Source organism: Globicephala melas, chromosome 15, assembly GCF_963455315.2.
Source record: "Globicephala melas chromosome 15, mGloMel1.2, whole genome shotgun sequence".
NCBI lineage: Eukaryota > Metazoa > Chordata > Mammalia > Artiodactyla > Delphinidae > Globicephala > Globicephala melas.
Window position 1 is genome coordinate 36253373 of NC_083328.1, and position 19785 is coordinate 36273157.

The following is a 19785-nucleotide window of genomic DNA, read 5'->3' on the forward strand; positions in this document are numbered from 1 at the left end:
CTGTCCAGATCAGGGACTCCCAGTGCCTGCTGCTTGCCCTCCTCCACACTCTGGCCACCTTCTTCCTGGACCAGCTTGATGGCCTGGGCCATAGGGAGATGGGGGGGTGTCCAGCCATCATATGTGTGAACCTTCCCAAGATTCTAACAACTTTGCCTGGTTGGGGTGATGATATGCCCCTCCCTGCAAATGAGGAAACTGAACCTGGGCCAGGACACAGACCCCAACCAGTCTGTCTCTAGAATGCTGCAGCCATGACAAGGTGAAGACCGGAGGCTAAGACCCAGGAGGTCAGAAGGGAGAGACCTCTGGATGTGTGGGGGGTGGGTGGGGGGAGGGTGAGTGTCAAGCAGAACAGTTCCCTGTGGGGCTGCCAGAATCTGTGCCTGGAGGCTGGGGGTAAGCAGGCTTCTGTGGGGTTCATACTGCTGCTGGGCAGGGCTGTAACCCCATTGGTGCTGCGAATGGGGGGACTGAAACCCCCTGGGTGGTAGACCTGAAGAGTTACACCCCAGTTGGTGCTGGGGATGGGGGAGCCGAGCCCCTCTTAGTGGTAAGTGTGAGGGGCTGAACCCCAGTTGGTGCTGGGCAGGTGCACTGAGGTTGGGGTTCGACTGAGGAGGGGGCGGTGGGGGGTCGCCTAGCATTGTTTGTGGAGAGAGCCAGAGGTTGCAGGGCATGAAGGTGCAGTTGCGGGAGGGGGAGGGCGGGTTCCCTGACACCGAATTCATTATTGGGAGATTCCTCTTCACAGTCCTTCGACACCTCCCACGGGAACCACGGGCCAGAAATGTCTGACAGCCCCCGGCGGGCCGGCTTCTGTGCCGCCGATGCCCGGGTATCTCCATGCCCAGGTCCCCGCCCGCCCACTGCCTGAGTCCCTCCCCCCGTGGGTCCCGCAGCCTCTGGAAGCCTCTCTCAGGCTCTGCCTGGCGCCGCCGCCGACTCGGGGCTCAGTGTCCGGCCCCCCGGCAGCTGCTGTCCCTAGCCCCTGGCGGTCGCCGGGGCCGCGGGGGGTCCGCAGAGGCCGGGCCTGATCCGCGCGGCCCGCACGTGGGGAGGGGGCGTCTCGGGAGGACGGGTCCTAATGTAGGGGCGGAGCCAAGGAGTCGGGCGCGCGGCCGGCGCGGGCGCACCGAGGTCAGCGGCCGCGGAAGGGGGACCCAGGCGTCCGGGAGGTGGCGCCAGGTGCCGCGCCCCCACCCAGCTCCCGCCGCCGCCGCCGGCCCCCGCCCCGCTCCCGCCGCCGCCGGCCCCCGCCCCCGGGCCGCCCCCCGCCCGTGACGCGCTCCCCGCCCCCTCCGCGCCGGGAGACCGAGACCGAACCGGAGCCCGAGGACAGCGAGGGGCGCGGGCGGCGGAGGAGGCTGCGGGGGAGGGAGGAGGATGCGGCGGGTGCCGTGGGGCCGCCGCCGCCTCTGAGCCGCGCCGAGCGCAGGGAGCTCAGCCGCGTCGCTGCGGCCCCGGTCGCGCCATGGGGAAGGAGCAGGAACTGGTGCAGGCGGTGAAGGCGGAGGACGTGGGGACCGCGCAGAGGCTGCTGCAGAGGCCGCGGCCCGGAAAGGCCAGTGAGTGCGGGGGGTACGGGGGGCGCGGAGAGCGGGCGCGAGCCGCGGCGCGCCCCGGGGCCGTCTCCAGCACCGAGCCCCCCACCCCGCCCGGTGCAGGGCGGGGAGGGGGATGCTGTCGGGTCCCCGGGGGCGGGGCGGGGCCAGCAGTGCCCAGACCCTCCGTCTGCGCCCCCCGCTGCCAGCACTGAAGGAGGGGCTGTATCGAGTGCCAGGCCGTCACCTGAGCCCCCCAGCGGGCACCTGGCGGCACCCACCTTCCAGGCCGCAGGCATTCGCATCCCTCTCTCCTGCCTCCGTTCCCCTCCCTTCCCGGGCTGCGGGCTGACAGCTGGAGGTCTCTTCTGGGCCTTTAAAGGGCGAGGCGGATTCCCCCCCACGCCATGGAGAGAGGGAGGGGCCTCTTGCGGTAAGGGGAGACCACAGGGCTGACAGTCTCTGTCAGACCCCCTCCCTGCCCCATGTTTAATAACGTGCTTAGCAGGAAGGGGGGGTGGCAGGACCATGCTGGGGGTGTGGCTGCCCAGGCATGGCCGGCTGGGGGCCATTTACTGAAGGGGGAGCAGAGGCCCAAGGTCGCCCAGCCCAGGGCAGGCTGAGTTCGAGGTAGGTGCAGACCCTGGTCCTCTCTGGCTTCCCTGCTGGAAAATGAGACTGGGGGGGGAGGGGGTCTCCCACTGGCCATCCTGGGCTTGTTCTGTGGGGGTCCCAGGGGATGGTTGGAAGCTTGGTGCCCTGATCCCAGCACTCATCCCAGCTCAGCCTGGAGCCTCCCCCGGGGACTCTGGAGATGGATGGATGGGCGTGTGGACCAGCCGCGTGTGTGACTGCGCATGTATGGCCGTGTCAGTGTGTCAAGGCACCTGTGCGGGCGCGGGCAGGGCTCTGCTGGGTAGCAGGTGGGGTCTGGGTGCCCCGACTCCCCATGCCACCCCCTGGGACTGTATGTAAGCCAGGGAGGTACCCTCCCATCTCTCCAGGGGAGATGCTGAGAACTGAGACAGCCTCTGGGGCAGGTGGGGTAGGTCCTTGAGCCCCAGGAGGACCCCTCCCACTGCAGCCCCTGCCTGGCTGCTACTATCTGCTCTGTGCAATTAGAGAGCTACACATCTGTGCCTCGCAAGAACACATACACAGGTGGGCCCTGCCTTCCACACCGGAGGCCCAGGGATAGTCTGCCAGTTAGGGCTGGCTTCAGGGCCTCAGTGTTCAGAAAGGGAGGGCTTTCAGGCAGAGGCAACCTTAGCTGAGCCTCAAAAGCAGGCTCAGGGATTGAGAGGTGGAAGGCAAGGCAAAGTCTTCCACCTAGTGGCCATCGACCTTGGGCACAGGCATCTCCAGTCTCTGGGCTTCAGTCTCCTCATCTGTAGGATGGGGACGTTTGCGGTCCCTGCTTCGTAGCATTGTTGTAAGGACAGCGAGTACACGCATGAAGCTCAGGCACTTAGTAAATGCTCCGGAAGTGCTAACTGTGGCCATTCCCTAGACGGCCCAGGGCGGTGCGCCAAGGAAGTGGGGGGCATCAGATTTGGGGACTCCTCCCCCCTTCTACTCTGGCCATCTGGGGGAGGTGTGGGGACCTTTACCTCTACCTGTGTCTCCGCCTAGATCTCTGCATTTGACCCTGCATGGCCTGGTCTCCGGGTAGGAGAGACACCTGCCCTGGCACCCGAATCTGGGCTCTCTGACTCACAGGGGCGGGCATAATAAATCAGATGGAGAAATCCCTCCATGAATTAGCTCGGTTGTCATGGCAACACTGGCCTGCTTTGGAGTAAGATGTATTTTGATTCAGCAAAGTACAGCTGGAGTTTGGGCCATGGGGTAGGGGCATCCAGCGGTGCTCCCTGGGGCCCCCAACTCCAGAGGTGTTCCCACGATTCTTGTTTCCACAGTCTCCTCCCTGTGCTGACACCTTCCCTTCACCCCACACCCCAGTGACACCCCAGGCTCTGTCAGCACCCCTATCCTGCCTGAAGGGAGCCTCCACTTACAGGCACAGGCACCGTCACCCTTAGCAATCATCCTTGAAGTGAAGAAGAGACTGCCAGGGAGAGAAAATACTGGGGTGGAGGTTGGTCTTCTGGGGTGTGGGCAGATACCCTGCTCTTCCTTCGGGCCCAACCTCCCCTTTCTTCCATTTCACTGAAGACTACGGCCAGCACTCCTGTGCTCACTCACCTTGGCCCACTAAGAGTTCCCTTCCAGCGTCTGGCTCAGAGCTGCCTGCCCTGGGGGATTTGAGAGGGTGCCTTTCTATGCTGGAGGCCACAGGACTCAGCCAATCTGAGGTGGGAGCAGAGGAGGCCAAGACCACGTCCCTGTAGGAGACAGATGTGGCTCTGTGGAGGTGGCTTGTGGGTGGCTTCCGTGGTTGGAGGAGCATCTTGGCAGAGGGGTGGAGGGAGGCCACAAGGGTAGAGTGGAAAAGGGTCTGGGGTGGGCTCCCCTCAGGGCCTCTGCAGCTGGAGTTTGGAGGTGACTTCAAAGGTAGGGGTAGGGCTTCCCTGGTGGCGCTGTGGTTGAGAGTCCGCCTGCCGATGCAGGGGACGCGGGTTCGTGCCCCGGTCCGGGAAGATCCCACATGCCGCGGAGCGGCTGGGCCCGTGAGCCGTGGCCGCTGAGCCTGCACGTCCGGAGCCTGTGCTCCGCAACAGGAGAGGCCACAACAGTGAGAGGCCCGAGTACCGCCAAAAAAAAAAAAAAAAAGGTAGGGGTAGTATCAGGAGAGCAGTTAGAGGGCTGGGGTGATAGGAGACCGGAGAGCCCAAGTCATGGGGGCGGTCAGGGGCAAGGCATATGCACTATGACTGATGGCAGTCTGTAGGACTTAGTGCCCTTGTGGAAAAGGGAAAGGGGCTCCTGGGGCCTTCAGCTTATCCCCACTTTCCCTCCTCTCTCCCACCTACCCAGGCCCCTGAAGCCGTGCTCTGCTCCAGCTTCATTCAGGGCACCTGTCTCCATGAGGTGCAGCCCCCCAGCCCCAGGCAGGCTGAAGTTCTGGGACCTTCCCGGGTGTCCAGTGTCCCCATGGGAATTGGGGGTGCTTCAAGACCTCAAGCCCCCCTTCATCCAATTCCAGTACTTTTCCTCTTTGAGGAGACCAGTGGCCGGAAGGGGGGCGGGGAAGATGACCTTAGCAAGATGCTCCTTCTCCTGTGGGGAGTGATCCCCTTCTGGATGGAGACACCCTCTCCCCACTGGTGTCTGTGTCACTTCCTGGGCCTCAATCTCCAGCCCCTCTGAGATTTCAGCACCTGCAGCTGTGACTGGGCAAGCAGGTGGGCCTGGCCTCGGGCGCCACTCAGCACCTGGCTCCGTAGCTGCCTGGGCACCCTGGCTGCGGGAGGGAGGAGAGCGAGCTGGCCTGGGAAGTCTTGTGGGGAGAAGCTGAGAACTGGCTACATGGGAACTAAGAAGGGTGGGGGGCAGCAGACATTAGAGTTGGGGGGCAGAGCCTTTTGGTGGGGGAATGTGCTGAGGGTGGGCTTGAGCAAGGCAGGGGTGCTTGGGGACAGCGATGCCTGGGCTCCCTTCAGCTTTACAACAAGGGACCGTGGCAGGCCCGGCCGCATAATCCACAGAGCCCAGCGCAAAATGAAAATGGTGGGGGGGTGACTTGTCCAAAAAAATAATAGGACTTCCCTGGTGGTCCAGTGGTTAAGACTCCACGCTTCCACTGCAGCGGGCGCGGGTTCAATCCCTGGTCAGGGAAGTTCCGCATGCCACAAGATGGGGCCAAAAAAACCCCCCAAAAACAAACAAAATAACAATCTCGTGACAGCAGAGCATCCAGCCAGGTGTGGGACTCTTCTGAGTGGTTGCACAGGTGACACACTTGAAGCCGGCTCTGGCAGGTGGACAAAGTGTGTGGGATGAGGGTACAGTTCAGTCACCAGTTACTGAGCACTGTGTGTGCACCTGGTACTGTTTTAGCCAGCAAGGATACGGCAGTGAGCAAAATAGATAAAAACCATTGTCCTCTTGGAGCCTGTAATTTAGTGATGGAGATGGACAATAAACAAGATAAATGGTGGTATGAGGGCTAAAGAGAAAAATACAACAGACACGAGATGGGAAGGGGATTACCGTTTTCTTTATTATTTATTATTTATTTTTTGGCCACACCGCACAGCTTGCAGGATCTTAGTTCCCCAACCAGGGACTGAACCTGGGCCATGGCAGTGAAAGTGCCGAGTCCTAACCACTGGACCACCAGGAAACTCCCAGGGGATTACCATTTTAGATGGGGGAGGAGGCTTTGACAAGCAGGTCTTGGATAGAGACCTGAAGGACATGAAGAGGGAATAATGGGGATAATTGAGAGAAGAATGGCTCACACACACACACACACACAGCATGTGCAAAGGCCCTGTGGCAGGGGAGACAGGTGTGTTGGAGTGCCATCAAGGAGGCTCAGGTGGCTGGAACAGGGGTGAGGAGGAAGTCGAAGTGAAAGGAGGGCTGCATCATACAGGGCTATTGTCCGGCTTTGCCCTCCAACCCCATTGAGACAGGAGCAATGGGACCGGACCCATGTTCTAACGGGGTCCCCCTGACCTCAGTGGGTATGGAGGATGGACTGGAGGGGGCAGGGTGGAAATGGGGATGCCAGGGGGAGGTGATGGCAGTGGTCCTTCGAGGGATGCTGGCCTGGCCCAGGGTGGTGATGATGGTACTGGTGAGAAAGGGTAGGATTCCAGGTGTGCTTTGAAAGTGTCTTTAAAGTAGAGCCAACAGGATTGACCGATGGAGAAGTTATAAGGGCTCAAGAAAGGACCCAGGGCTGCCTACAAGGTTTTTCCCTGGACCACCACGCGGAAGGAGGGGTGGCACTGCTGCCAACTTAGACAGCCGGTAGCATCAGCCAAGTGTCTGAGGTGGGGGGAGGGGCAGGGGAGCGGAGATGCCTCTTGTCCTGGAGCCTCAGCTCTTCGGCTCTTCACCGGAGAAGCCCCTTGCTGGGGAGGGTGGGGTGGGATTCCTATAGGGCTAGTATTAGGAACTGCCACGTGCTGAGCTGACTCTGTGTCAGACCCTTCATGTGTTGTCTGGAGGCGCCCTTAGGCCTGTGAGGCTGGCCCTGTTAGACCCTTCGAGCTCACAGCCAAGGCCTCAGGGCTAGTAAGGGGCAGAGGGAGGATTTGAATTCAGGCCCGTCTGACTTTGTGGGCCATTGGGGGACCCACACCCTATATCCAAAAGCTGAGAACTAAGGCCAGAGCAGCCGGGGCTGCTGTTGGTCACAGAGCAGGCCCTGCAGCAGCCCCTCTGTGACTTGACTCCCTCAGCCCCCTGCCCCCATCCCTGTCCTGAGCCTGGACAAAGGGGCTTCTGTCCTGCCAGCCCCTCCCTCACAGAGTGACTGACCCACAAATGGTTTATGTAATCGTGGCCCAGACAGGCAGGGGATTGGCCCGAGTCCGGCTGGACCTGAGCCCACGGGGAGGGCATCGGTGGGCTCCCCTCCTCTGGCAGGCGGCTGGTGGAGGCCAGGACTGGGGACGCCCCGGGAGGAGACTGGGACCCCCAAGGGAGGGCTGGAGCCCCTCGGGCTTCAGGCGGGCTGACCCTGGGGCCTGCGCATGCCCCCATAGATGAGGGGGCCATTGTAATGTGGTTGCTTGGAGGCACTGGCCCACTTGCCTGCCTCCCCATCCTGCCCTGCCAAATGGGGCTCATCTACACAGGCCAGGCCCGGGGCTGGGAGTTGGGGGAGGCTGAACCCTGGAAATGCAGATCTTCCCCAGAGATACCCCCATTTCCGGGTGTTCCAGCCTTCCTGGGCCACCCCCGGCCCCATCTGGGTCCTTCTGAGAGACAGATTGGGCTGGCTCTCTCCCTCCCACCATTGGCAGGTGCTCAGCCAGCGTCTCAAGGGAGGGGGGTTCATGTGCACATGTGTGCGCCTGTGTGGGTGTACAGCCCTGGCTTCTGTTCCCAGACAGGGACAGGGCCTATGAACCTCCCAACGTCTTAGTTCAGTGGGAAACCAAGGGCCAAAAGCTGGTACCTGATGCTGAGTGCTGGAAACAGGGTTGAATGAATGAACGTTTCTAGACTAAAGACCTAGATAGTTTTGGCTCTGAGCCTGCCAGGGAGCTAGCCAGCCGCTCTCTGCCTGCTCTCTGTCTAGAGGGGGCTGGGACCCAGGTAGGCCTCAGTAGGGGCTGGACGGAGCCTCCCTCACCATGTCTCCTTCCCACCCCAGAGCTCCTGGGCTCCACCAAGAAGATCAATGTCAATTTCCAAGACCCAGATGGGTGAGTTCTCAGCCCGGGGAGATGTCAGTCTGGTATGGGGGTCAAGGACTCCTGGGGAAGGCAGGTTGCCCGGCTCCTTGCCCATACATGTCTGTCACCTGTCCCAGCTTTTCTGCCCTGCACCACGCAGCCCTGAATGGCAACACGGAATTGATCACCCTGCTGCTGGAGGCCCAGGCTGCTGTGGACATCAAGGACAACAAAGGCAAGGCCTGTCAGGGACCTCAGAGCCAGAGGCAGGGGGTCAAGGTCAAAATTGGGGTCCCTGGAGGCCAGGATGGCCCCTCAACTGAGGTCTCAGCCCCGGGTCTTGGTCTGGGTTGAGGCAGGTTCTCATGGGATCAGCGTCCTAGAAGTCAGGGTTGGGTTCAGGGTCAGGGGCTAGCTCCCAACCGCCCCCTTGCCCCCAGGCATGCGGCCGCTACACTATGCGGCCTGGCAGGGCCGGAAGGAGCCCATGAAGCTGGTGCTGAAGGCAGGCTCAGCGGTGAATGTCCCGTCTGATGAGGGCCACATCCCCCTGCACTTGGCGGCCCAGCATGGTCACTACGACGTGGTAAGGACCACCTCAAGGGTGACAGGGTACCTGGGGCAGAATGAGCCCGACGGATGCATTGGGCCTGACCACACCCTGTGGTCCCTGCAGTCTGAGATGCTGCTCCAGCACCAGTCCAACCCGTGCATGGTGGACAACTCGGGGAAGACGCCCCTGGACCTTGCCTGTGAGTTCGGCCGCGTTGGGGTAAGTCTCCCCAGGGAGCTGAGTGGGACTCCAACAACTCCTGGGGTGGGAATGGGAGACAAACTGCAGCTCCCCACCCCATTCCTGGGCCCCCCTACTCTGACCCCTCCTTCCAGGTGGTCCAGCTGCTCCTGAGCAGCAACATGTGTGCGGCCTTGCTAGAGCCCCGGCCAGGGGACACCACCAACCCCAATGGCACCAGCCCCCTGCACCTGGCAGCCAAGAACGGCCACATCGACATCATCAGGTATGGCCGTGGGGAGGGGGCGGGGTAAGGGGCACCCAGCCTTGGGGTTCCTGCTCCTGGCTTGGCAATAAGACAGGAGCAGCCAGGGAGCCATGGGGATGTGATGAGGTCTCTGGATACGAAGGATGCCTCAAGCCGCCCACATAAAGGATGTACTGGAGGGGGGTGGGGAGTGGTCTTCTATAGCCCCACAGCCTGTGCCACTTGCTGGGTGACCTTGAGGAGACTCTTAACTTCTCTGAGCCTCAGTTTCCTCATCCTTAAAGTGGGCATCGCAGCACTGTCTACACTAGGATGAGACGAGATAGGAGCGTGAAGGGTTAACACAGGGAGGGGTTGTCGGGGATGTGGGACAGGGTTAGCTCATCCTCAGCCCCCAGGAACTGGAGCCCGGCTTGGGGGTGCTGGGGCAGAGGACTCTCTGTGCAGGGCCCTGCCTGCTCCTCCTACCTCCCTGTCAGACTCCTCCTCCAAGCTGGCATTGACATTAACCGCCAGACCAAGTCCGGCACGGCCCTGCACGAGGCCGCACTCTGTGGGAAGACGGAAGTGGTTCGGCTGCTGCTCGATGTGAGTTAGGGGCCAGAGGGAGCTGGGGTCAAGTGGGGGTGTAGGGGGCTCCTGAGAGTCCTCACCCTCTGGCACATACAGAACGGGATCAATGCCCACGTGAGGAACACCTACAGCCAGACAGCCCTGGACATCGTGCACCAATTCACCACCTCCCAGGCCAGCAAGGAGATCAAGCAGCTGCTGCGAGGTGGGCCCGGGCGGGGCAAGGGGGCAGGGCTGGGGCCTGGGCCAGGCCGGCTCACAGGACTGGGGGGTCTGCCACCTCCTGTGTCCCCAGAGGCCTCGGCAGCCCTGCAGGTCCGGGCAACCAAGGATTATTGCAACAATTACGACCTGACCAGCCTCAACGTGAAAGCCGGGGACATTATCACAGTAAGGATGGCCTGGGGCTGCTGGAACAGGGATGAATGGGACCTGGGATGCTCCCCGCAACACCTGGCAGCAACTGGGGGGTATGAGCAGGAGGCCAAGGCCACCTACCCACTTGACATGGAGGGGTGTCTCCCTGAGCATGCTCCTCCCACCGTATCTGACCAGGTCCTCGAGCAGCATCCAGACGGCCGGTGGAAGGGCTGTATCCATGACAACAGGACAGGCAATGACCGTGTGGGCTACTTCCCTTCCTCCCTGGGCGAGGCCATCATCAAGCGAGCAGGCAAGTCCCACCTGGGGATGGGCTCGCGGGCCAGAAGGAAGCAGGTGCACGGCGTTTTGGGTGGTAGGGCAAGGATTGTCAGCTCTAGTCATTGCTAGGTGTGGGGTCCAGAGTGTGTCTTGCCAGCTGTCTCCTCATCAGCGTCCCCAGACCCACTCCTTCATGTATTCAACAGACATTGCATGCCAGGCACTAGGAGTAGATGGACGTCATTCTTGCTCCCAAGGAGCTTGCCCTCGGGGAGGGAGGGGAGAAGGGAACAGTAAAATAAATGTGGAAGGAAACGTACCAACCAGTGACACAGAGATTGCAGATGGAGACCCACTTTAGACAAGTGTGGACAGAGAAGACCCTGAGAAGTGGGAGGGGCTGGCCACAGGCAGAGCATTCCAGGCAGCAGGAACCACACGTGCAAAGGCACTGAAGCAGGACAGAGTGTGACTGTGTAAGGGTCCAAAGGAGCCCAGTGTGGCTGACTTGGTGACAGAGAGGGAGGGGGTGCAGGATGAGGCCATAGGGCCATGGAATGGCTTCAGATGGGGGACTGGTGTGATTGGTTTACCCCACAGAGAGGATATGGAGATTGACAGGCCGGGTGAGAGGGCAGAGGGGAGCCAGTTAGGAGGTGTGGCCAATCCACCCAAGGTCATCGAGTTCCCTGGGGTGAGGAGCCTGGACCCAGGCTCCTGGGGGCCTCCTCCCTCCCCCTGCTCCCCAGGCACAGAGGGGTTTGCACTCTCCTGCAATTCCCTACTCCCACCTACAGGACCACAGGATAGCCTGGCCTGCGCCCCTCTCTACCATGCTCTCCTGCTCTCAAATGTCCAAGGTTGGGAAGGGCCTTCTGAGGGTCGCTCAGCTCCTCGAACACAGGGCAGGAGGAGGCTGTACTGACCCCCCAGGCACGTGTGTGTCCAGCCTCTGCTCTGCGCAGACTTGGGGGCCAGGCCAGGGGATGCCCCAGGCCTGGGCCAGTCCAGGATTCAGGGAGACTGTGCTTGGCCAGCAGGTTCCCGAGCAGGCGCCGAACCAAGCCCACCCCAGGGATGCAGCTCAGCAGGGCCCTCTGCACCTCCCGAGGAGATCTGGGTGCTGAGGAAGCCATTTGCAGGTAGGTGGGGGCCTCTGGAGGGTGGTGGTGGTGGCACTTCTGCAAGGCAGCACCTGGGCTATGCAGGGCTGGCACTAGCTGATGCTGCTCCCTCCTGCTGGCAGGCGGGGACCGCAGTGGCAGCTTGAGCAGTGTGGCCAGTGGCCGGATCAGCGGGGGCCACACCCTGCACGCAGGCTCTGAAGGGGTCAAGGTAGGTGGGTTGGTGGCAGGACCAGGATGGCCTGTGTCTAGAGCAGCACTGGCCAGCCAGCCTGTCTGGGTTGCAGCTCCTGGCCACGGTGCTCTCCCAGAAGTCTGTCTCCGACTCCAGCCCCGGGGACAGCCCTGTCAAACCTCCGGAGGGCTCTTCAGGTAAAAGCAAGGACACAGCACTGCTGGCCTGGCCGGGAGGTAGCCCCCAGGCAGCCATTGCCCCACCATACCCTCTCGTCCCCAGGTGCCACCCGGTCCCAGACTCCAGTGACCCATGCCGGGCAGGTCTATGGGGAGCAGCCATCCAAAAAGCTGGAGACAGCATCGGAGGGCAAGGTACAAGGCCTGGGCCGGCTGCAGGTGGGGGGGCACCCAGGGCAGCCTGCCTGGCTTGGCCGCAGCATGGCCAGGGCCCTTGACAGGCCGGGCCCGTCCTTCTGTTGGTCTGTCAGTCTGTGTGTGTAGCTGTTGTCTCTTGTACACGCTGTGCGTATAAGCTAGTGTGTCTAGGAAGTGTGACACAGGTGTGAGGTGAGTGGGGGTGTGTTTGTGTGGCTGGTGTGATTGTGATGCGGGCACATGTGCACATGTGTGTGTGTGTGGAATGGCATGGATGTGAGTCAAGCCAAGGCGTGTATGTGGGTGAGACAGGTCCTGTGTGCATGCACCTGCGTGCTAGGGCGGGCGTGAGCTGCTGGCTGAGTCCTCCTGCATTCCTCTGGGTAGAGCCCACCTTCTGGGGTGTAGAGGGGAAGCACTAAATTGCCCCGCCTGAGGCCCCATTCCCAGAGCCCCTCACACGGGGCCACACTGCAGGGTGTCTCTGGTCCAGGAATGGGGGGGACGGTCAGGGAGGCCTGTGATGTGGACAGCAGCTGGACCCTCCTGGTGGAGATCACAGAAGGAGGCCGAGGTGCTGGACAGTGCTCAAGACAGCGGCACCCAGGACCACAGAGCGAGGAGGAGCACCCGGGCCAGGCTGACGGGGCCTGGCTGCAGACGGCCCAGCGGACAGCAGATTGCACTGCGTGGTCTTCAGCTGAGCAGAGAAGGAGGCGCCGCGGTGGCTGGGGTGCATGCCTGGCGGGGGAGCAGGCGGGCAAGCCTGCAGCGGGTGCCTTGTGTCTTCCAGGGCGCCGAGGCTGTCAGCCAGTGGCTTGCCACGTTCCAGCTGCAGCTCTACGCCCCCAACTTCATCAGCGCCGGCTATGACCTGCCCACCATCAGCCGCATGACCCCTGAGGTGAGCTGCCCGAAGGCTATCTACCAGCTGACCCAGAGATGGGCCCCCAGCCTCTGCTAATGGGCCTCTCCTCGACCTAGGACCTCACGGCCATCGGGGTCACCAAGCCAGGCCACCGGAAGAAGATCACTGCAGAGATCAGCGGCCTGAGCATCCCCGACTGGCTGCCTGAGCACAAACCCGTAAGGCCCCCTGCACCCCAGTGGCCAGTCCCAGGTTGGGCAGACAGACAGACAGACAGCCTGCCTCCCTGGCTACAGCCCACCCCTGCCCTCCGGGGAGTCCAGAGAGAGGAGAGCAGAGGATGACCTCTGTTTGTCCGTCAGGGGCACTGGGGCCTGCCTCCCTGGGGCAGGGGCAGGGGCAGTGGTGACCACCTCTGAGGGCTGTCAGGGCAAGGGGAGCCTGAAGCCTGGAGAGTCCCCATCTCCACTGTGTGTTCCACACTCAGGCAGCCACACAGGGCCACCGGAGCCACCCGGCACACCACAGCACTGCCCATCACACACCCACCCAGACACTGCAGGGGGCCATGGGGATGGGACGTGCTTGCACACACCCAGGCACATGTATGGGGAAGACGCTTGTGTGTGCTTCGGGTACCCAGCACGCGTATGCTAAATACATTCAAGGCACCCACTGGTGACTGCACACACTGGCTGACAGCCGCACCAGCCGCGGCCCGTGCTGTCACGAACAGGCAGTCTGTGGTGGGACAGGCTCTGGGCTGGGAGAAGATGGGCCCAGGGCCTGTCACATCCATGCTGCCTCTCTGGGCCTTGCGCTGTGCTTTGGGCTCCCACCCGTCTGTGAGGGAGATGCCATGGCCACCGAGAGCCCCAGGCTGTGGGTTGGTGACAGGTGGGTTTGTGCTCATCCACTCTGCCTCACCCCACTCAGTCAGCGGCTCAGGGGTCCTCCCAGCCAGCACGTCTGGGTCCCAGGGGCTTCACTTTGCTTGTGCACCCAAGGAGGTGACCGAGTGTCCTGTGTTGGTGCATGAGTGACATCCAGCTGGGAGTGTGGACGGGTGAATGCCATTCAGGGAGCCAGCCACCGGTGGTTCTGGGTGAAGACCATCACAGATATTTGCCAGGCGTGTGACGAGGCTGTGTGACGTGTGCCTGATGCTGGTGGGGAAGTGGTGAGAGGGCGTGAGCATGACTCAGAGGGGTGTCAGTGCCCATGGATGGCTGGGATGCAGGGTGTGTGTATACACGTATCTGGTCGGTGGTGCTGTGTATCTGTGTCCATGACGTGTGTGGTGTGTCCACGTGGATGCTGTCCCCACGGCTGCCTGGGCAGGTGAGGAAGCGCATTCTTCCGCCAGAAGTGCATTCTTCCCCCTCCCCCAAAGGGTATCCTGAGGAGAGAATCACCCCTCTGTGTGTGTTTGCATATGTTCTCAAGTGTGTGTGAGCTGGCCTTGGGCTCCTGTCAAGGCTGCACTGTCTCCAAAGCTGACGCCTCGGGCCTGTCTGTTTGTCCTTCCGTCTCTCTGTGCCAGGCTGGCCCGGTGCCCTCTCCTCTGACAGCTCTGAGTAATAGGCAGGGTGTGGGCAGCCAGCTCGGGCTGCCCTCTGTGTCCCCTGCTCCGTAGGCTAACCTGGCCATGTGGCTGTCCATGATTGGCCTGGCTCAGTACTACAAGGTGCTGGTGGACAACGGCTACGAGAACATCGACTTCATCACCGACATCACCTGGGAAGACCTGCAGGAGATCGGCATCACCAAGCTGGGTGAGGCCCCACCCCGCCCCCACTGCCTCCTGGTCCCCGCCACCCTCCCTGGCCTGACCTGCCCCCCGCCCGACTCAGGACACCAGAAGAAGTTGATGCTGGCAGTGAGGAAACTGGCAGAGCTGCAGAAGGCAGAGTACGCCAAGTATGAGGGGGGACCCCTGCGCCGGAAGGTACCACAGTCACTTGAAGTGATGGCCATCGAGTCGCCACCCCCACCCGAGCCTGCCCCGGCTGACTGCCAGTCTCCTAAGATGACCACCTTCCAGGACAGTGAGCTCAGCGGTGAGCTGCAGGCTGCCCTGACGGGCCCGGCTGAAGGGGCTGCCGCTGCCGCTGCCCCTACTGAGAAGCCCTCCAACCACCTGCCACCCACCCCAAGGGCCTCCATGCGGCAGGAGCCCAGCCTGGGTGGGCGGGCACGGCACATGAGCAGTTCTCAGGAGCTGCTGGGCGACGGGCCCCCAGGGCCTGGCAGCCCCATGTCACGAAGCCAGGAGTACCTGCTGGAGGAGGGGCCGGCCCCGGGTACCCCCCCCAAGGAGGCCCGGCCCAGCCGCCACGGCCACAGCGTCAAGCGGGCCAGTGTGCCCCCAGTGCCTGGCAAGCCGCGGCAGGTCCTTCCACCAGGTACCAGCCACTTCACGCCCCCCCAGACTCCCACAAAAGCCCGGCCAGGCTCCCCGCAAGCCCTGGGGGGGCCTCATGGTCCAGCCCCAGCCACAGCCAAGGTGAAGCCCACCCCACAGCTGCTGCCACCGATGGAGCGACCCATGTCACCCCGCTCGCTGCCTCAGTCACCCACACACCGTGGCTTTGCCTACGTGCTGCCCCAACCCGTGGAGAGCGAGACAGGGCCGGCTGCTCCGGGGCCTGCGCCTGCGGCCGTGCCCGCGCCTGTGCCCATGCTGTGCCTGCCCCCTGAGGCCGACATGGAGTCAGGGCGGCCCAAGAAGCGTGCCCACAGCCTGAATCGCTATGCGGCGTCTGACAGCGAGCCGGAGCGGGACGAGCTGCTGGTGCCGGCCACGGTGGGGCCCTACGCCACAGTCCAGCGGCGTGTGGGCCGCAGCCACTCGGTGCGGGCACCTGCTGGCGCTGACAAGAACGTCAACCGCAGCCAGTCGTTTGCTGTGCGGCCGCGAAAGAAGGGCCCACCCCCACCCCCACCCAAGCGCTCCAGCTCATCCATGGCCAGTGCCAACCTGGCTGATGAGTCAGTGCCAGATGCGGAGACTGAGGTGGCTGGGGCTGAGGACGGCCGGCTGGGGGTCCGGGCACAGCGCCGGCGGGCTAGTGACCTGGCTGGCAGTGTGGACACAGGAAGCGCTGGCAGCGTGAAGAGCATTGCAGCCATGCTCGAGCTGTCATCCATTGGGGGTGGGGGCCGGGCAGCCCGCAGGCCCCCTGAGGGCCACCCCATGCTTCGCCCCGCCAGCCCAGAGCCAGGCCGGGTGGCAACGGTGTTGGCCTCAGTGAAGCACAAGGAGGCCATTGGGCCTGACGGCGAGGTGGTGAACCGGCGCCGCACACTGAGTGGGCCCGTCACAGGACTTCTGGCCACTGCTCGCCGGGGTCCGGGAGAGCCAGGGGGGCCTGCAGATCACGGCCACGTTGTGGAAGATGGCGCTACCCGGCAGCGGCCTCGAGGTCCAGCCAAGGGTGAGGCGGGTGTGGAGGGCCCACCACTGGCCAGGGTGGAGGCCAGTGCCACGCTCAAGAGGCGCATCCGAGCCAAGCAGAGCCAGCAGGAGAATGTCAAGTTCATCCTCACTGAGTCCGACACGGTCAAGCGCCGGCCCAAGGCCAAGGAGAGGGAGGCAGGTCCCGAGCCTCCCCTACCACCACTGTCCGTGTACCAGAATGGAACAGGCACTGTGCGCCGCCGTCCGGCCTCTGAGCAGGCTGGGCCCCCAGAGCTGCCCCCGCCACCGCCACCCGCTGAGCCCCCGCCCTCTGACCTGTTGCACCTGCCCCCGCTGCCCCCGCCAGACAGTGATGCCCGGAAGCCGGCCAAGCCACCTGTCTCTCCCAAGCCCATTCTGGCTCAGCCCGTGCCCAAGATCCAGGGCTCACCCACACCTGCCTCCAAGAAGGTGCCACTGCCAGGTCCTGGCAGCCCAGGTAGGTTGCAGGGAACCAGCTGGGGAAGGGCCCTTCTCCAGCTCCCCATGCCATGGTCTGAGGGGTTTTCCACTTCTTGGATTTGATGAAGGCCAGGTGGAGTGGGGTGGGAAAGTATCCTCAGACCCTCTCGTCCATCCACCCACTGGACCACTTCACCAACGAGAGCTGAGACAAGGGTGGATGATCCTTACATTCCTCAGCGAAGGAGACACAGAAACCCATGAATAGCAGCACCTGTGGAAGGAGGACAGGCCCACGATGCTGGAAGGCTAAGGGAGGATTCTGACCTGGCTGTAAAATGACCCAAGCACAGGAGGGAGGGGAGAGACTTCCAGGCAGAAGGATCAGAGGTGCAAAGGCCCTGTGGCATTCAAGCAACGGAAGGGCCGGTGTCTGCAACAGGCCACACCTGGAGGGGAATGGAGGTGGGGGGCGGACCGGGCGGGGTTTGGAAGCAGTGACCCAAGCAGGCCTGCACAGGGAAGCGCGCTCCCTGGCAGCCTCAGGGAGGCCGGGGGCGGAGGGCTGGAGCTGGAGCCCGGCGGCAGTGCAAAGGGCGTTATCTCTAATTCCGGGTTCGAGGCAGGGCGCTTGGGCAGGGCTTATGCCGGGATGGGCAGCGCGCGCGCCGCGCGACCTCCCACCCCGGTGCGACTCTCTTCTTCCCCGCAGAGGTGAAGCGTGCCCACGGCACGCCGCCGCCCGTGTCTCCCAAGCCGCCACCACCGCCCACGGCGCCCAAGCCGGCCAAGGCAGCGGCGGGGCTGCAGTCGGGCAGCGCCAGCCCGTCGCCCTCGCCGGCACGCCAGCCGCCTGCTGCCCTCACCAAGCCCGCCAGCACGCCACCCTCGCTGAGTGCCAGCCCGGCCAGGCCCCCGTCCCCCGGTGTGCCCGCGCTGCACGTGCCCGCCAAGCCGCCGCGCGCTGCTGCAGCGGTAGCCGGGCCCCCCGCCGCGCCCGACGGCGCCTCGCCGGGGGACAGCGCCAGGCAGAAGCTTGAGGAGACAAGCGCGTGCCTGGCGGCGGCGCTGCAAGCCGTAGAAGAGAAGATCCGACAGGAGGACGCGCAAGGCTCGCGGTAGGTGCAGGACCCGGTCCGGCGTGGGCGTAGGTTGGGGGCTGTGCGCTCCCGCGGCGGGTGCACACCTGGAGGCTGCCCGGCGAGAGCGGGGCCGAGTTGCGCCGGGCCCGAGTTGCGCCGGGCACGGCCTGGCGTGGGCGGGGCTCTACGAGCTGCCCCAGTCCCCGACAGAGGCTACTGTGAGTGGGCAGGGGGCGGAGCGGGGCAGATGTGGGGAGTACGTGGACTGATCCGGCCCCGCCCCTGAATGCGGGGGCGTGGCCTCCGCGAGGGGCGGGACTTCGCGCTGAATGGGCGGGACATGGGGGCTGGAAGTTCTGCGCTGACCCAGCCAGTTCACGCTGCGCCCGCCCCCAGCCCCTCGGCCGCCGAGAAGAGCACCGGCAGCATCCTGGACGACATTGGCAGCATGTTTGACGACCTGGCCGACCAGCTGGACGCCATGCTGGAGTGACGCGGCCGCCCAAGTTCGGCCCACCCGCGCCGCCTGGGCTCCGGCCCGCACACTGACCTTTACCTCAGGATGGGTACCTCTGGGGGCGGCGCGAGCGGGCAGGGCGGTGGACCAAGGGGGAGGGGTGCAGGGGGCAGCCCGCTAGGCGGCCGCGGGCACGAGGCGGGGGTGGGCCGTTCTGTCCAGACCCCGCACAAGCACAACTCCTGCCCCTGGGCCCAGCTTGGAGGACTGCCTGGTTGGTGGACCCAAGGGCTCTTGGCAGATGCTGCTGCCTTGTGGGTGCCCTTCCTTATCTGCTGCTCCCTGTGCAATAACTGCTGGGCCACCTGCCCACCCACCACCAGGCTCTGCCCGCTGTGGGTGGAGGAGGGGAAACTCCTGAACCGCCTGCCCTGAGTCCAGGTTGGGTCCACCCTGGGAGGCAGCGGGAGGGGGGCAGCTGCTGTAGCCCCCTCCCCAATCTGTGGCAGAGCACAGGCCTATGCCCAGCACAGAACTGCCCATTGGGGACCTCTGCCAGCCACTCCAGCGCAGCACAAGGGGCTGGGGTTGGGCCCCCTGCCCCACTGCACCCCCTCCCTAAATATAAGCTATTGAAGAGTATTAATTTATTGGGAATAAGCTGAGGCAGATTTCCCCAGAGAAATAAAAAGGTATAACTTTAACAAATATATATTTAAAGAAAGAAGAAGTATTATTGATTCTATAGAAAACCATTTACCAACTGCAAGGACGCTGGAGTCCAGCTCAAGACAAAAGCTGTTAGAGGCCCCGGCCATCTGTCTGTGTATCCTTCCCTCCCTCTGTCCAGGAGTGGCCAGACCCCCGGGCCCAGTAGCACAAACAGGAGGCTGGGGTCTGGGGGAGGGGTCTGTGCTCCGCCAGGGCCTTCCCTCTGCTCTCTCTCCTAACTTCTCTGCATCTGAAGAACTTGAAGGATGTGCCTTGCTCGCCGCTGGGCTGTGTCATCCACGCCGTGGAGACAGTGGGGAGGGCTCTGCCTCTCCCATGGGTGCTGGTGTTAGGGTGCATCTGGGCTTCAGGGGAGCTGTGTGCACAGCGTGGTGAACGTGGGCGCGTCAGTTGGGTGACAGCAGTGGGTGCAGGGCATGCATGCCAAGCTGCGTGTGGTGCGTGTGAGGGTGTGCCCAACCCTCCCTCCTTGGGGCCCTGAGCTGGCCCCACGCAGCCAGCCCACCCCCGCTCCAGTTCCTACAGACGCTCTGCTCATGGTCTGAGGCCGTGTTGTGTGGTCGTTCTCGCCTTCTTCCTCCGTCTCCCCACTCCAAAAACTACTGACTGGCCTCCTCTACTGTGTCTGCTGATCCACGTGTTGGGCACAACTTTGACATTTCTTAACAAAAAAGAGAATTAAAAAGCGCCGAAAACCAGCGATTGTGATTCGGGTGGGCTGAGGGGGTCTGCCAAGGTGGTGCCTGGGTGTGTGGGGCCCCTTCCAGTGGTCATGTGCTGGCACGTCCCCGGGTGGGTGGGCCTGGCCAGCTACCTGGCCTCTCCTCAGTGGGTGGCCCAGGCCAGGACCAGCAGGTGGGGAGGGGGGGTCCGGGCAGGGAGCTACTGTCAGCTGTCAATAAACAGCAGAATATGGAGCTGCCTGGCTCACTTTTTTGGGGTATGTACATTGGGGCAAGTGGGGGGCTAGCCTGTTCCCGACAGGGAGGAGAAGTCACCAAGAGTGTACATCCTGGGGATATCAACAGGAGCCTCCTGTGGTCCCTGCCCCGCTTCCCACCCCAGCTTCTCTCACACTGGCTGCTGGTGCC

At 63.2% G+C, this 19785-nt stretch overlaps 1 protein-coding gene across 5 annotated transcripts; it reads left to right on the plus strand.

The window, feature by feature from the left end:
- Positions 1-1307: 1307 nt before the first annotated feature.
- CASKIN1 (CASK interacting protein 1) lies at positions 1308-18672 on the plus strand. 5 transcript variants are annotated; one of them, XM_060285585.1, is made up of 20 exons: positions 1308-1568; positions 7780-7831; positions 7939-8036; positions 8242-8387; positions 8478-8573; positions 8690-8820; positions 9282-9390; positions 9472-9580; positions 9671-9765; positions 9931-10048; positions 11055-11159; positions 11264-11352; positions 11429-11513; positions 11599-11690; positions 12487-12597; positions 12678-12779; positions 14198-14336; positions 14415-16460; positions 17136-17541; positions 17902-18672. In XM_060285585.1, exons 1-20 carry the CDS (start codon positions 1475-1477, stop codon positions 17996-17998), a joined length of 4320 nt encoding a protein of 1439 aa, XP_060141568.1. In that variant the 5' UTR covers positions 1308-1474; the 3' UTR covers positions 17999-18672. The 5 variants fall into 5 exon arrangements, with proteins under 5 accessions (XP_060141568.1, XP_030704463.1, XP_060141569.1 ...); XM_030848603.2 differs by having other exon boundaries at positions 11058-11159; XM_060285586.1 differs by having other exon boundaries at positions 9683-9765.
- Positions 18673-19785: the final 1113 nt, after the last annotated feature.